This window comes from Microcaecilia unicolor, chromosome 2 (assembly GCF_901765095.1).
Source record: "Microcaecilia unicolor chromosome 2, aMicUni1.1, whole genome shotgun sequence".
Lineage (NCBI taxonomy): Eukaryota > Metazoa > Chordata > Amphibia > Gymnophiona > Siphonopidae > Microcaecilia > Microcaecilia unicolor.
Window position 1 is genome coordinate 588,501,442 of NC_044032.1, and position 16,366 is coordinate 588,517,807.

General features: G+C 50.1%; 1 protein-coding gene across 2 annotated transcripts in view; it reads right to left on the minus strand.

Annotated features, from left to right (window-relative positions):
• The window catches only part of GALNT7 (polypeptide N-acetylgalactosaminyltransferase 7), a 376,325-nt gene that overhangs the window by 81,292 nt on the left and 278,667 nt on the right, over window positions 1-16,366 (minus strand). Inside the window, exons 6-7 of one of the 2 annotated variants that reach the window (XM_030191545.1) lie at window positions 16,152-16,334; window positions 5,327-5,444 (exon numbers count right to left, since the gene is read on the minus strand). In XM_030191545.1, coding sequence (XP_030047405.1) covers window positions 5,327-5,444; window positions 16,152-16,334 — 301 coding nt within the window. The remainder of the gene's footprint in view (window positions 1-5,326; window positions 5,445-16,151; window positions 16,335-16,366) is intronic. The other variant, XM_030191546.1, reaches the window with a different exon arrangement.

The window sequence follows — 16,366 nt, forward strand, 5'->3', positions numbered from 1 at the left end:
GCAGGTCCTGGCTACAGGAGTACTTCCTACTTCACCAGGGTGATGCTCTCCTTCTAGGAGACCTCCCTCCTCCAAGGTAGCACAGGGGCTACCTGACTGGAGGTGGGACTTCTCTACAACATCCCTGTAGGTCTCCTCTATGTACCTCTCTGTCTCCCTCAGCTCCATCAAGTCTGCTACTCTAGCCTCAAGAGAACAGACACGTTCTCTGAGAGCTAGGAGCTCTTTGCATCGGGCACACACATATGACACCTCACCAATTGGGAGATAATCATACATGTGACACTCAATGCAAAAGACTGGATAGCACCCCTCTCGCTGCTGGACTGCTGACTCCATCTTAGTGTTTTTTGAGTTTTTCCGTAATTTAAAACTTGCTAAAGTATTAAGGATATCAGCCTATCACTAACTTACAGTTCCTCCTTTAAACCCCAATCTTCAAGTTCCGAAAGCACAAGCAAAATTTGTTCACTTACCAGAGAAATATTCTCTTCTCCCAGAACTTATTAGAAGGAAAGCTGGGCACCTCTCAACCAAGAAAAGGCTTACCAGGGGTTAGGCCGAAGCCAGCATTCCTCCCCCTGAGGGTCACCTGATCTTGGCTAAGAAGTACCTGGTAGCTCTGGGTAGGTGGAGCGAAAGCCCTGGGTAACTGTGGCGAAGGCCCTGGGAAGGTCGGGGTGGATTTGGGAGTCACCCCGGATGCAGCTGTGAGGATATGCAGAACGCTGCAAGTCCTCCACAGCACCTGGTAGGAGCACTGTGCACCTTGAGCAGAGGCCCCGAGTGGATCGGAACGGACCTGGGAGTCACTCCGGTGAAGGCTCCGAGGATATGCAGATGAGCTGCAAGTCCTCCACGGCACCTGAAAAGGCAACCGGTGGGAGAGCTGGGCACCTCTCAACCAAGAAAAGGCTTACCAGGGGTTAGGCCGAAGCCAGCATTCCTCCCCCTGAGGGTCACCTGATCTTGGCTAAGAAGTACCTGGTAGCTCTGAATCAAAAGTAACACCTAGAACTTTAAAAATGGTTTGAGTTAGTCATCCAGGTATGGATAAACCTGGACTCCTGGCACTGGAGGTGCGCAGCTACCACCACCATCATGGAAAACATGCAGGGCACAGTAGTCAAGCCAAAAGGCAAGGCCCAAAACAAAGTGCTGCCCCAACACACAGAAGTGCAGATACTTCTTGTGGTGAGCTGCGATGGGGATGTGGAGTTAGGCCTCTGTCAGGTTCAGGGAGGTCAATAACTCTTCTGGCTGCATCCACACAACAACAGAGCAGAGAGTCTCCATGCAAAAGTGCTGGACCCTCAGACAAACATTCACACCCTTGAGGACCAAAATGGGGCAAAAATTGTTGCCCTTATTTGGGACCACAAATTACATGGAATACCTTCCCAGGCTGTGTTCCTACTGCAGAATGGGCTCCACTGCCTCCAGATACCAGAGATGCTGTAGTTAAACATGACTGCCTATTGCTTTAGGTCCGAGTCACATGGAGAGACCATGAAGGCATCCAGAACCAGAATGTGAACTCCAGAAAATACCCCTGTTTGACTACCCCCAGGACTCATTGGTCTGAGGTGATGCGGGTCCACTTGTCCTAGAAAAGAGACAGTCTGCCTCCCACAGGTATTAATGAGGGGACCAGGTGTACCCTCATTGAGAAGGCTGGGTTCCCGCCAAAGAGACCTGAGGACCCAGCTCTCTTGGGACCACAAACGGAACTCTGCTTGAAGGGCTGATCGTGACCCCCCATCTGGACTGAACAGCGCCAAGTGGACCTTAAGTGGCCCACCCCTTTGGTGCATCCCCTGAAAGCTGAGAATCTCTGCGTGCCCTTCTGCCTTCTCAGGAAGGCAGAAAGCCCTCACCTCCCTCATGTCCTTTATCAACTTTTCCAGGTCCTCCCCAAAAAGCAAGCACTCCCTAAAGGGCAGCTGACTCAAGAGCTTCTTGGGAGGTCACATCCACAACCCAGTGGTGGAACCACAGCCAACAGTGCCCCCACCATCAAACAGGCCACTGAACAGGAAGTCAGGTGAACAAGATCCTAGAGAATGCCCACCAAAAAAGCCATCATGAACTCCAGGTGAGCAACTTCTGGAGACTCCGGAAGCAGTTGCAGCCAGCGCAGCATGGCTTGATTAATATAGCTGCCACAGGCGGCAGCCTGAATGCTGGATGCCCCTACCGAGAAAAGAAGTTGGAGCAGCAGCTTCACCTGGCTACTGTGAAGTTCCTTCTGTACAGGAACAGCGGTCACCTTTGTGACGTCACCAGTGCATCTACTTTAGGAAACACCCAGCACCTCTTGTCCTCCTCAGGAACAAAAGTGTAGAAACGATCAGGAACCCTGCCTCCCCCCCACCCCCCACCGGAGACCATCTGGATTCTCCCACTCCGCCATCATCATACAAACAAGGGTCTAGTAGTGAAGGGGAAAATGCTTCGGAGGGCTCGCAAGCCCTTTTAACAGTGAATCTCCCTCCTCAGCGTCCACAGCCATAGGCTTGAGCATAGAGGGGACCCTTGACACCTCATCAATTAGATGAGACAGTTTCTCTCTATGAAAGAGATGGATGAAATGTGACTGCTCCTCCTCAGCCTCCCAAGGTGCAGGACCCTCAGAATTTGAATCCATGGAGGACTAGGAGTCCAAAAAATACCTTAGAGTCCTAACCTGAGTGGAGTGGAGGAGTGGCCTAGTGGTTAGGGTGGTGGACTTTGGTCCTGGGGAACTGAGTTCGATTCCCACTTCAGGCACAGGCAGCTCCTTGTGACTCTGGGCAAGTCACTTAACCCTCCATTGCCCCATGTAAGCCGCATTGAGCCTGCCATGAGTGGGAAAGCATGGGGTACAAATGTAACAAAAATAAAAAATAAAATAAATAAAAATAAAATAACCTGCCTCCTCTGGGGGTGCCGGCCCTCCGATACCCTTAAATCAGTTCTGTGCTATTTAGCCCCAAAAGCAGGGCCCCCATCCAGTCCCCCTGGGACCCCCACCAAAGGGGGGACCCACTGTTCACCTGCAGGGCCTGCTTGACCAACTGGGCTAATTGCTGGAGCCAAAACTCACTCAAGGCCTCATCAGGACCCCCTTGCACTCAGATGTATATAGCAGTCTTTCCTATTATTTTTGTAGTTCTTTTCTCACTTTGATATTACTTTATATTAGTATGTACACCGCTTAGATCTGCTAGTTAGTCCAGGTGGTATAGCAAGCCTCGATAAACTATAAACTACGTTATATTTCAAAGAGGACTATTCTGTGATTCATACAAAAGTTTGGCTTTTTGTTTGCTTTAAAATCATCAAGAGCTACCTCTATGGACAACAAAGAAATCTGTTGCTTTTTGTTGATCACATTCTCTTCCTTATCAAAACTGTCATGTTATTTATTTGACTTAAAGACTACAACACGTGATGATTTTGCAAGGCGACAGCTAAGGACAACCATCAAGATCTGATATTAGTATTTTCAAGGGCAATAAGGGTGGAGTCCTACATTTATTCTGTAAACATGTTACCCAGATATCAAAGTTTGAATTCTCTTCTGTAATTAAAGGTTTAAATATTATACCTTCTTATAAGGGGTACATTACACAGAGAATATCTGCAGTGCTAACGTATGGTCAGGTGGATTTACAAAATGTTAACTTTCACTGTTTCACATGACTGTGATCTTTAAGAGAACGTGCAGCCAAACTCACAGCTTCATGACATTGTTAATATTAATAAGCTGAGCTGGGAAGCATTGTCAGAGTGTCTGTGTCTTAGACTTTCTGTGTCTTAGGGATGCACCTGGCAGGTGATTCTCTGCAACAAACCAGGAGGCTGCAAAGACTGTGGAGGGTACATGCTGACCTCATTTATACACCCGATGGGAGATCAGCTCTGTGCAACCACAAAAATCCATTTATCCATCTGTATTACTTGGCTCCTGGCTTACAAAGACAACCAAATGTGAAGCAGGAAACATGAAACAGTGAGACAGTTTAAGTATGTAATGAAAACCAAAGGTCACTTCCTATGTGCCTATTTATGAACATTTTTGTATTAAGAACAAGAATTTAATTTACTGATATTCAAAAAATGCAAGCCTGAACATGGCACTGCCAATTCATAGAAAAAATAAAATGAAATTATGTCCAAGAAAAATGCGTTCTTTTATACCACCTCACCTCGCCCAATAGTCTATTCATGGCAATAACAGTTCACAACTAGGAAAGACCCTACTGGGACCTGAGTAGCTTAATGGTTAGTGCAGCAACTTGAGAACCAGGGGAACTGGATTTGATTCCCCACTGCAGCTTCTTGTGACTCTGGACAAGTCACTTAACTCTCCATTGCCTCAGGTACAAAATAAGTACCTGTATATAATATGCAAACTGTTTTGATTGTAACCACAGAAAGATGGTATATCAAATCCCATCCCCTTTCCCTTTTATGGTTTAGTGACACTGGAGCTGAATGTAAGTTGCAACAGTAGAGGCTGTCTCTCTATACCAACTTTACTCAACTGTATTTAGGTAGGAACAGCCTTCCCCCTGCCACTTGGATTCCCACATGCAATGTATTCACCACAGAAAGTCTGGTCATATGTAAAGCTGACCAGTGTACTATAATGTGTATATTGTTGATATTATGTTCACCCTGTCAAAGGGAATTCAGAGTCACCAAAACATTCTCTCTATTGCTAATCCTATATAATAATTTGCACCTCCAACGTTCCATCGCTGTCTGGCTACCTGGGTTCGTAACATCTCATGACGTCAGCCAGCCTCCAGCGTTCCATTTCCCCCTCATAGCCCCGCCCTTGCGTCAAAAACGTTATGACGTCAGAGGGTGGAACAGTGAGAGGGAAGGGAATGCTGGAGGCAAGCTGATGTCAGCATGTTACCAACGGAAGGGAAGCCAGCCAGGCCAGCCAGAAAACGATAAGGTACAAAAGAAGAGAAAATCACGGCACATCGAGGGGAGGGCAGGGCAGAGCAGAGCAGAATCGATGGACATGGATGGGATGGAAGGGGAGGAGAGAACAGGAGAGAAGAGAATCGCGGGACATGGATGGGAGGGCAGGGAAGAGGAGAATCGCTGGACATGGAGGGGAGGGGATGGGAGTGGAGGGGAGGGAAGACTCGTTGGACATGGAGGGGAGGAGAGGGCAGGGGAGAGACAAAAAATTGCTTACAAGAGAGCCTTTCTAGGGCCCATTTCATTGTTGAGGAAATGGGCTGGGTTCCACTAGTTTACAAAAATTGTGATACAAGCCAAACAACAACAAAAAAAACCTCTCCATTTTTAGTCTATACATTACCTTGTAAGAAATTTCAAAGTTTTCACCTCCCCAGATCTGAAGACCTGGATCATAGAGACCAAGTTCAAAGAAGTAGTCACGCTCAATGGCAAATAATCCACCGGCCATAGCAGGTGACCTGTGGGAAAGAAAAAACAAAATACCCTCTCACCACAACCACCCTTGACTTCTGGAAAAAACAGCTCAAATGTGAGAATTCATAATAAGTGCAGGTAAGAATCAGAATAATAGCAATCTGGTTTGAAAGTATAAAGCTTTGTCCTGGCTCTCGACAAAGGAGCCACTCTAAGATTCACCTCCTCCAATAATCCAAATGTACCATATGATCCAGTCAGCAAAAGGTACAATCACAGTCCTGCTGCCACACATGCCAAAATACACTCACCCTATATCCTTGAATATTCCCCACTATGTGACAGACTCCAGAGCTTCACCTATTCAGACTGATGAACAAGGAGAGAGACTGTGGCAGCACAGGAAGGTTCTACAGCTGATCACCATTTTAATGCGTTTAGTTATTTTTGATATAATTTCAGGCCTTTCTTCTAGGTCAGTGGCACTTGGTTGCCTTCTAATCCAGTCTAGCTCATCATGAAGTTGCTGCATTAGGAGCTCTGTGGAAGGCTCAGAGAATGGAAGGCTCATGCACCATGTCCAAATTACGGAGAAAAGCCATATTTTCTTAAAGTTATTTTTCCCTTCTGGGGATATATAGTACTATTATTTTACCAGTGCACACTCTATGGGCCTCTTGTCAAGCTGCACTAGAGGTTCTCGTGCGGCAATGTCGATGGAGCCCATTCAAAGTGAATGGGCTTTGTCGGCATTGCCGATCCGGGAACCGCTTGAATGGCTTGATAAAAGAGGCTCTAAATTATTATTTCAAGCCTGCTGGCATTTTAGATGTATTTCACAGTTTGGAGAGTGTGGGTGTGTGTGTGTGTGGGGGGGGGGGGGGGGGGGGGGGGTAATTATTTACAATGGAATTGACATATCCTTCATTTATTTATGACCCCTAGTGAAAGTCTCAGGTAAGGAGGAAAAACCTGGAGAACAGATGAGGACCGCACCTGCCAGGGACTGCTGAGCTTTCAAAGATGACCCCTGGTAAGTCCTTGGGGGCAAGGGAGAGGCATGGCAATTTTATTTTCACAGGGGTAGGGTATCAAGACAGGGGTAGGATGAGACCTCTCTTGAGGTGGCAGTAAGTTCAGCTGTACTATCAGAATAGTGACAGCTAGCATGCGATAGTGAGTCACACACATCAGATGCTACAGCCAACCCCACCTCCAACTGCCTTGTTACACTTAGGGGTGGTCGTTGGGGGCAGGAGCAGAGCCCCCTCACTCCTGCCCCTTGTGACACCTTTGCAAAACAGCTGTCCTAAATTCACCCCCTTAAGCTTATGAAGGCCTTGGCTGAATATTGCTGTCACCCGCATAAGCCCCGGCTCCTCCCCAACACGCCCTGACTGGCACACTTTTGGGGGTCAGTCAGAGGCAATATTCAGTGGCACTGCCCGGTTTAGTGGCACTGCGTATCAGCGATTGAGCGGGAACAGGCAGAACCTCTCCAGCCCACTTAAATATTTCTGAATATCGGCCCCTGGGTGAATACCCTGGGAGCTGATGTAAAGCCAAAAGGCAGAACACGGTACTGGTAGCGGTGCTTCCCTATTTGAAATCTGAGATACTTCCTGTGATTGGGAAGTATCGAAATGTGGTTATAGACATCCTTCAAGTCCAGAGAGCATAGCCAATCTTTGTCTTGAATCATGGGAAGTAGGGTGCCCAGGGAAATCATCCTGAACTTTTCTTTGACAAGGAATTTGTTCAGGGCCCTCAGGTCTAGGATGGGACAAAATCCCCCCATCTTTTTGGGCATAAGGAAGTACTTGGAATAGAATCCCTTCCCTTCTTCTCCTGGCAGCACAGGTTCGATTGCATTGGACAGTAGAAGGGCGGAGATTTCCTGTACAAGTACCTGCTTGTTCTGACAGTAGATGAACGATGTTCTTGGTGGGCAATTTTGTGGTCTTTGATGCCAATGCAGGGCGAAACCACGATGAACTGTCTGAAGAACCCACTGGTCGGAGGTTACAAGGGGCCATGTTAGCTGGAAAAAATTCAGCTCCCCCCCCCCCCCAAACCAATAGGCTGTCTAGGATGGTTACTTTGACTAGGGAGCCAGCTAGGACTTCTGAGGACAGGACTGGTGAGGCTGAAAGCGCTGGCCTGGGGAAGCTGGGCAGAGTGAGAAGGTGGTGGAAACCTACGCCTTTTGAGAGCAGTAGGGTCGCCACCTAGGTCCACTCGAAAACCTCCTAAAGAAGGAGGCTGCAGCTGGAGGTTACCAAAGCAGGGACTGGATGGTATCTGTATGTTTCACCTTGTCCCCAATAAGACTGTCTCCTTAGCAAGGTATGTCCACCGACCTTTCCTGAACCACTAGTTCTAAGGTCAGAAACACACAGCCATGAGAGTCTGCGCATCCCCACACCAATGGCAGACAGTCTGGACTCAGTATGAAAAGAATCTTAAGTGCTCCAGGTCAGATACTTTCTGCACACCAGCTGCTTACTAGTCAACAGGCGAAGCTCTGTAGCCTGCTCCTGAGGGAGCAAATCTGCAAGACTAAGTATACTGTGTAGCAAATGATGTCAAGTAAAGGCTCATGTAAAGCTGGTAGGATTAGATGCGGGCAATAAGCATCAAAGCCTGATAAATCTTCCTGCAAATGAGTCTAGTGTCCGAACTTCTTTACCTAGGGGAGCCGAGGCACGAATCCTGGAGCTCCTAGCTAATTTGAGGCTGGTTTCAACAACCAGAAAGTGGTTAGGAAGTTGTGCCCTATTGAATCTGGGAGCCTTCTGGATATGATACTGCATATCCACCTTATTAGGTGCGTCCTGCACCGAGAGGGGAGATTTCCAGTTCTTCGTCAGTGCATCTTTCAGGATAGGGTGCAATGGTACTGTGACCCTTTCCTTAGGAGATGACTCATAGTTCAAAACAGATCTCTGCCCTGGGTTCTTCCTCCGACTCCAACTTAAATGGAATTCCCAAAGCCATCTCCTTGACAAAACCAGTGAAAGAGAGACTCTAAGGAGCAGACTTATGTCTCTCCTAAAGTGGGGAAGGATCCCGACTCCAAGTCTAAGGACGACCATCTCTAGAGACAACCTAAATGTCAAGATTTGGGCGTCTCCGACCGTATTATCGAAACGAAAGATGGATGCCCATCTTGTTTCGATAATATGGGTTTCCCCGCCCCTTCGCCGGGACGGCCTTCGAGGACATCCTCAAGAAAACTTGGGCGCCCCTTTCGATTATGCCCCTTCCACATGTCCCAGATAATCTTTGTGTGCCCACTTAACTAAAAATTTCCACTAGGTTTCTATGCTTATATATTAATATAGGGCCCAATATTCAGAAAATACTGAGCTGTTAAATTTATGTTTCCAAGATAACTTCCTAAATCTATGCCCTATTTTTAGCCAAATGTAACAGCATAACTTTTCAGCTGAAAATTCATTTTAATTTAGGAGCTTAAACGTTATCCTTATAAATTTAGGCCTGCCATTTGTTTGCCTAGATTTATGAGCCCAATTTTTGAGCCTAGTGCTGAAAATCAGTGCAAAGTTCCTAACTTCTTTTCCCTGCCCTAAATCCATCCCTTTTACCACCCATTTTTATGCTTTTAAATTTAAGAGTTCAGTTAAAGTTTTAGTTAAAATTATTGCACTCAGCCCTAGCAAATGTTTTCAAAGAGGCCAATTTATGAGCATAACTCCTTTGAATATTAGGCCCATAATATTTTTGAAAAGTCCAATAGAAAATGCCAGATACAAATGTTAAAGCAAAAAACACTACTAGATTTGGAAAATGTGAATATGTTATATTCCAATCAAAAAAAAATTAACAGTCTCATTTGCATAATATGGTTTGCTTTTGTCTCAAGTGTATCTCTAAACAATCACATTTGGACAACTGCAATATTCATAACTACAGCTTAAGAAAAAATCATAATGTTTGTACAATAGTGTTGGGAAGAAGAGAAAAACTGTGCTGTTCTGGGGATAAAGCGAATGCTACATACCTGTAGAAGGTATTCTCCGAGGACAGCAGGCTGATTGTTCTCACTGATGGGTGACGTCCTCGGCAGCCCCTCCAATCGGAATCTTCCTAGCAAAGTCCTTTGCTAGTCCTCGCGCGCCCGCGCGCACCGCGCATGTGCGGCCGTCTTCCCGCCCGAAACCGGCTCGAGCCGGCCAGTCCAGTATGTAGCAAGACAATACACTTCAAGGGAAGACACAACTCCAAAGGGGAGGCGGGCGGGTTTGTGAGAACAATCAGCCTGCTGTCCTCGGAGAATACCTTCTACAGGTATGTAGCATTCGCTTTCTCCGAGGACAAGCAGGCTGCTTGTTCTCACTGATGGGGTATCCCTAGCCCCCAGGCTCACTCAAAACAACAACCATGGTCAATTGGGCCTCGCAACGGCGAGGACATAACTGAGATTGACCTAAAAAATTTACCAACTAACTGAGAGTGCAGCCTGGAACAGAACAAACAGGGCCCTCGGGGGGTGGAGTTGGATCCTAAAGCCCAAACAGGTTCTGAAGAACTGACTGCCCGAACCGACTGTCGCGTCGGGTATCCTGCTGCAGGCAGTAATGAGATGTGAATGTGTGGACAGATGACCACGTCGCAGCTTTGCAAATTTCCTCCATGGTGGCTGACTTCAAGTGGGCTACCGACGCAGCCATGGCTCTAACATTATGAGCCGTGACATGACCCTCAAGAGCCAGCCCAGCCTGGGCGTAAGTGAAGGAAATGCAATCTGCTAGCCAATTGGATATGGTGCGTTTCCCTACAGCCACTCCCCTCTTGTTGGGATCAAAAGAAACAAACAATTGGGCGGACTGTCTGTGGGGCTGTGTCCGCTCCAGATAGAAGGCCAATGCTCTCTTGCAGTCCAATGTGTGCAGCTGACGTTCAGCAGGGCAGGAATGAGGACGGGGAAAGAATGTTGGCAAGACAATTGACTGGTTCAGATGGAACTCCGACACAACCTTCGGCAGAAACTTAGGGTGAGTGCGGAGGACTACTCTGTTATGATGAAATTTGGTGTAAGGGGCCTGGGCTACCAGGGCCTGAAGCTCACTGACTCTACGAGCTGAAGTAACTGCCACCAAGAAAATGACCTTCCAGGTCAAGTACTTCAGATGGCAGGAATTCAGTGGCTCAAAAGGAGGTTTCATCAGCTGGGTGAGAACGACATTGAGATCCCATGACACTGTAGGAGGCTTGACAGGGGGCTTTGACAAAAGCAAACCTCTCATGAAGCGAACAACTAAAGGCTGTCCTGAGATCGGCTTACCTTCCACACGGTAATGGTATGCACTGATTGCACTAAGGTGAACCCTTACAGAGTTGGTCTTGAGACCAGACTCAGACAAGTGCAGAAGGTATTCAAGCAGGGTCTGTGTAGGACAAGAGCGAGGATCTAGGGCCTTGCTGTCACACCAGACGGCAAACCTCCTCCATTGGAAGAAGTAACTCCTCTTAGTGGAATCTTTCCTGGAAGCAAGCAAGATGCGGGAGACACCCTCTGACAGACCCAAAGAGGCAAAGTCTACGCTCTCAACATCCAGGCCGTGAGAGCCAGGGACCGGAGGCTGGGATGCAGAAGCGCCCCTTCGTCCTGTGTGATGAGGGTCGGAAAACACTCCAATCTCCACGGTTCTTCGGAGGACAACTCCAGAAGAAGAGGGAACCAGATCTGACGCGGCCAAAAAGGAGCAATCAGGATCATGGTGCCTCGGTCTTGCTTGAGTTTCAACAAAGTCTTCCCCACCAGAGGAATGGGAGGATAAGCATACAGCAGGCCCTCCCCCCAATCCAGGAGGAAGGCATCCGATGCCAGTCTGCCGGGGGCCTGAAGCCTGGAACAGAACTGAGGGACTTTGTGGTTCACTCGAGATGCGAAGAGATCGACCAAGGGGGTGCCCCACGCTTGGAAGATCTGGCGCACCACTCTGGAGTTGAGCGACCACTCGTGAGGTTGCATAATCCTGCTCAGTCTGTCGGCCAGACTGTTGTTTACGCCTGCCAGATATGTGGCTTGGAGCACCATGCCGAGACGGCGAGCCCAGAGCCACATGCTGACGGCTTCCCGACACAGGGGGCGAGATCCGGTGCCCCCCTGCTTGTTGACATAGAACATGGCAACCTGGTTGTCTGTCTGAATTTGGATAATTTGATGGGACAGCCGATCTCTGAAAGCCTTCAGAGCGTTCCAGATCGCTCGCAACTCCAGGAGATTGATCTGTAGACCGCGTTCCTGGAGGGACCAACTTCCTTGGGTGTGAAGCCCATCGACATGAGCTCCCCATCCCAGGAGAGACGCATCCGTGGTCAGCACTTTTTGTGGCTGAGGAATTTGGAAAGGACGTCCCAGAGTCAAATTGGACCAAATCGTCCACCAATGCAGGGATTCGAGAAAACTCGTGGACAGGTGGATCACGTCTTCTAGATCCCCAGCGGCCTGATACCACTGGGAGGCTAGGGTCCATTGAGCAGATCTCATGTGAAGACGGGCCATGGGAGTCACATGAACTGTGGAGGCCATGTGGCCCAGCAATCTCAACATCTGCCGAGCTGAGATCTGCTGGGACGCTCGCACCCGCGAGACGAGGGACAACAAGTTGTTGGCTCTCGTCTCTGGGAGATAGGCCCGAGCCGTCCGAGAATCCAGCAGAGCTCCTATGAATTCGAGTTTCTGCACTGGGAGAAGATGGGACTTTGGGTAATTTATCACAAACCCCAGTAGCTCCAGGAGGCGAATAGTCATCTGCATGGACTGCAGGGCTCCTGCCTCGGATGTGTTCTTCACCAGCCAATCGTCGAGATATGGGAACACATGCACCCCCAGCCTGCGAAGTGCCGCTGCTACCACAGCCATGCACTTGGTGAACACCCTGGGCGCAGAGGCGAGCCCAAAGGGTAGCACACAGTACTGGAAGTGGCGTGTGCCCAACTGAAACCGCAGATACTGTCTGTGAGCTGGCAGTATCGGGATGTGAGTGTAGGCATCCTTCAAGTCCAGAGAGCATAGCCAATCGTTTTGCTGAATCATGGGGAGAAGGGTGCCCAGGGAAAGCATCCTGAACTTTTCTTTTACGAGATATTTGTTCAGGGCCCTTAGGTCTAGGATGGGACGCATCCCCCCTGTTTTCTTTTCCACAAGGAAGTACCTGGAATAGAATCCCAGCCCTTCTTGCCCGGATGGCACGGGCTCGACCGCACTGGCGCTGAGAAGGGCGGAGAGTTCCTCTGCAAGTACCTGCTTGTGCTGGAAGCTGTAAGACTGAGCCCCCGGTGGACAATTTGGAGGTTTTGCAGTCAAATTGAGGGTGTATCCTTGCCGGACTATTTGCAGAACCCACTGGTCGGAGGTTATGAGAGGCCACCTTTGGTGAAAAGCTTTCAACCTCCCCCCGACCGGTAGGTCGTCCGGCACTGATACTTGTACTGCGGCTATGCTCTGCTGGAGCCAGTCAAAAGCTCGCCCCTTGCTTTTGCTGGGGAGCCGCGGGGCCTTGCTGAGGCGCACGCTGCTGACGAGAGCGAGCGCGCTGGGGCTTAGCCTGGGCCGCAGGCTGTCGGGAAGGAGGATTGTACCTACGCTTACCAGAAGTATAGGGAACAGTCTTCCTTCCCCCGAAAAATCGTCTACCTGTAGAGGTAGAAGCTGAAGGCTGCCGGCGGGAGAACTTGTCGAATGCGGTGTCCCGCTGGTGGAGAGACTCTACCACCTGTTCGACTTTCTCTCCAAAAATATTGTCCGCACGGCAAGGCGAGTCCGCAATCCGCTGCTGGAGTCTATTCTCCAGGTCGGCGGCACGCAGCCATGAGAGCCTGCGCATCACCACACCTTGAGCAGCGGCCCTGGACGCAACATCAAAAGTGTCATACACTCCTCTGGCCAGGAATTTTCTGCACGCCTTCAGCTGCCTGACCACCTCCTGAAAAGGTTTGGCTTGCTCAGGGGGAAGAGCATCAACCAAGCCCGCCAACTGCCGCACATTATTCCGCATGTGTATGCTCGTGTAGAGCTGGTAAGACTGGATCTTGGCCACGAGCATAGAGGAATGGTAGGCCTTCCTCCCAAAGGAGTCTAAGGTTCTAGAGTCTTTGCCCGGGGGCGCCGAAGCATGCTCCCTAGAACTCTTAGCCTTCTTTAGGGCCAGATCCACAACTCCAGAGTCGTGAGGCAACTGGGTGCGCATCAGCTCTGGGTCCCCATGGATCCGGTACTGGGACTCGATCTTCTTGGAGATGTGGGGATTAGTTAGCGGCTTGGTCCAGTTCGCAAGCAATGTCTTTTTCAGGACATGGTGCAAGGGAACAGTGGACGCTTCCTTAGGTGGAGAAGGATAGTCCAGGAGCTCAAACATTTCAGCCCTGGGCTCGTCCTCCACAACCACCGGGAAGGGGATGGCCGTAGACATCTCCCGGATAAAGGAAGCAAAAGACAGACTCTCGGGAGGAGAAAGCTGTCTTTCAGGAGAGGGAGTGGGATCAGAAGGAAGACCCTCAGACTCCTCGTCAGAGAAATATCTGGGGTCCTCTTCTTCCTCCCACGAGGCCTCACCCTCGGTGTCACACACAAGTTCACGAACCTGTGTCTGCAACCTCGCCCGGCTCGACTCAGTGGAGCCACGTCCACGATGGGGGCGTCGAGAGGTAGACTCCCTGGCCCGCATCGGCGAAGCTCCCTCCGCCGACGTAGTCGGGGAGCCCTCCTGGGAGGTGGCCGCAGTCGGCACCGCACGCGGTACCGACGTCGGGGACCTCACCCCGGGCGATGGGCCAGCCGGCGCCACGCTCGACGGTACCGGAGGCGCAAGCACCGCCGGTACCGGAGGGGTAGGGCGCAACAGCTCTCCCAGAATCTCTGGGAGAACGGCCCGGAGGCTCTCGTTCAGAGCGGCTGCAGAGAAAGGCGTAGAGGTCGATGCAGGCGTCGACGTCAGAACCTGTTCCGGGCGTGGAGGCTGTTCCGGGCTGTCCAGAGTGGAGCGCATCGACACCTCCTGAACAGAGGGTGAGCGGTCCTCTCGGTGCCGATGCCTGCTGGGTGCCGACTCCCTCGGCGACCCAGAGCTCTCGGTGCCGACGCGGGGAGGGGACCGGTGTCGATGCTTCTTCGACTTCTTCCGAAGCATGTCACCGGAGCTCCCCGGCACCGACGAGGAGGACGTAGAATCCATCCGTCGCTTCCTCGGGGCCGAGACCGAAGAGGGTCGATCTCGGGGGGGCTGTACCGCAGGAGCCCTCAGGGTAGGAGGAGACCCACCCGAGGGCTCACCGCCACCAGCAGGGGAAAGGACAGCCCTCACCTGCACTCCACCCGATGCACCACCATCCGACGACATCAGGAGACGAGGTCCCGGTACCACCGACGTCGATGCAGCTATCCGATGTCTCGGCGCCGATGCAGAGGGCCGATGCCTCGATGCACTCGATGCACTGGCAGCCAAGGATGAAGGTCTGGACGCTGATGACGTCGATGCACACGATGACCCCGGTGCCGATGCCGACGAAGAGCCCGAGAACAAAACGTTCCACTGGGCCAATCTCGCTACTTGAGTCCGCCTTTGTAAGAGGGAACACAGACTACAGTTCTGGGGACGGTGCTCGGCCCCCAGACACTGAAGACACGAAGAGTGCCTATCAGTGAGCGAGATTACCCGGGCGCACTGGGTGCACTTCTTGAAGCCGCTGGAAGGCTTCGATGTCATGGGCGGAAAAATCACGCCGGCGAAGTCAAAATCCGAAATGACGAATTTGGAGCACCAAAACTTTAAGGGAGAAAAAATCTCGACCGAGGCCGAAAAGAGGCCTACCCCGACGACGAAAGAAAACTTACCGGGGCAAAACTGGAAATACGGGAAGGGGCAAACGAAACCCAAGGGGGTTTTCGGAGCACTTTCCGAACGAAAAGGAAACTTTTCCGAAGAAAAACACGTCGATTTAGATAACGGACGATCGAGGTCGACTCTCCGGGGCTCGACACGACAAAAAACACAGCCGTACCGAGTGCGGACGAAAGAAGACTGGCCGGCTCGAGCCGGTTTCGGGCGGGAAGACGGCCGCGCATGCGCGGTGCGCGCGGGCGCGCGAGGACTAGCAAAGGACTTTGCTAGGAAGATTCCGATTGGAGGGGCTGCCGAGGACGTCACCCATCAGTGAGAACAAGCAGCCTGCTTGTCCTCGGAGAAACTGTATTTTGCAGTGCAGTACAACAGGAACTTCTGCCTGGACTATATCAAACATGCAGCAAGACAAAACACACAAAATTGGTTAGTAAAGAAACCAAAAGTCTAGCCCCTAAATTCAATTAGTAATGGTGAACAAAATGACACATGGTATAGTGTTAAATCAACAAGTCTCACCCAGAGAGGAGGGAAGGGAGGAGGAAAGAAAGGGGGAGGGGTTGGGGCTCACAGACCAGCTGTACTTAGCCAAGTTCTAATTCTGCCACATTTAAAATCAAATCAAATCACAGGTACATTTTCTCAGCTGAAATGTTCCTGTGGCTGTAAAACACCATCTCCACCTACTATTGCTGAGTTTCAAAGTGAATTATGCCAAAAGGAAAAACAAAAGAACAAGCTGGTCCATGGCAAGTTCAGAGAATAAAAATAGCTGTCACACTTTAACATATCAAATCCCAGGAATATAGCAGAAATAAACAAATTTAGTAGATCAGTATCTGATTGGAAAGAAGAAATTGTGTTAAGCGATTTAGTGATTACCGATACGGTTCAGTTTTTGTTTTTCTTATATCCTTCTCTCGCTGGGTCAGGGGCACCCGCTTCCATAGCATACTCCAATCCCAAGCTCCTCTAGCAAACCCATCTTCATCACCACCCGCTTGGGGGATTAAATGATAACTGTTGCCGTCTATTACATCTATAAGCGGTACTGTGCATGCGGTTCTGTAGGGTTGTCATGGCAGCAGGGAGGATGA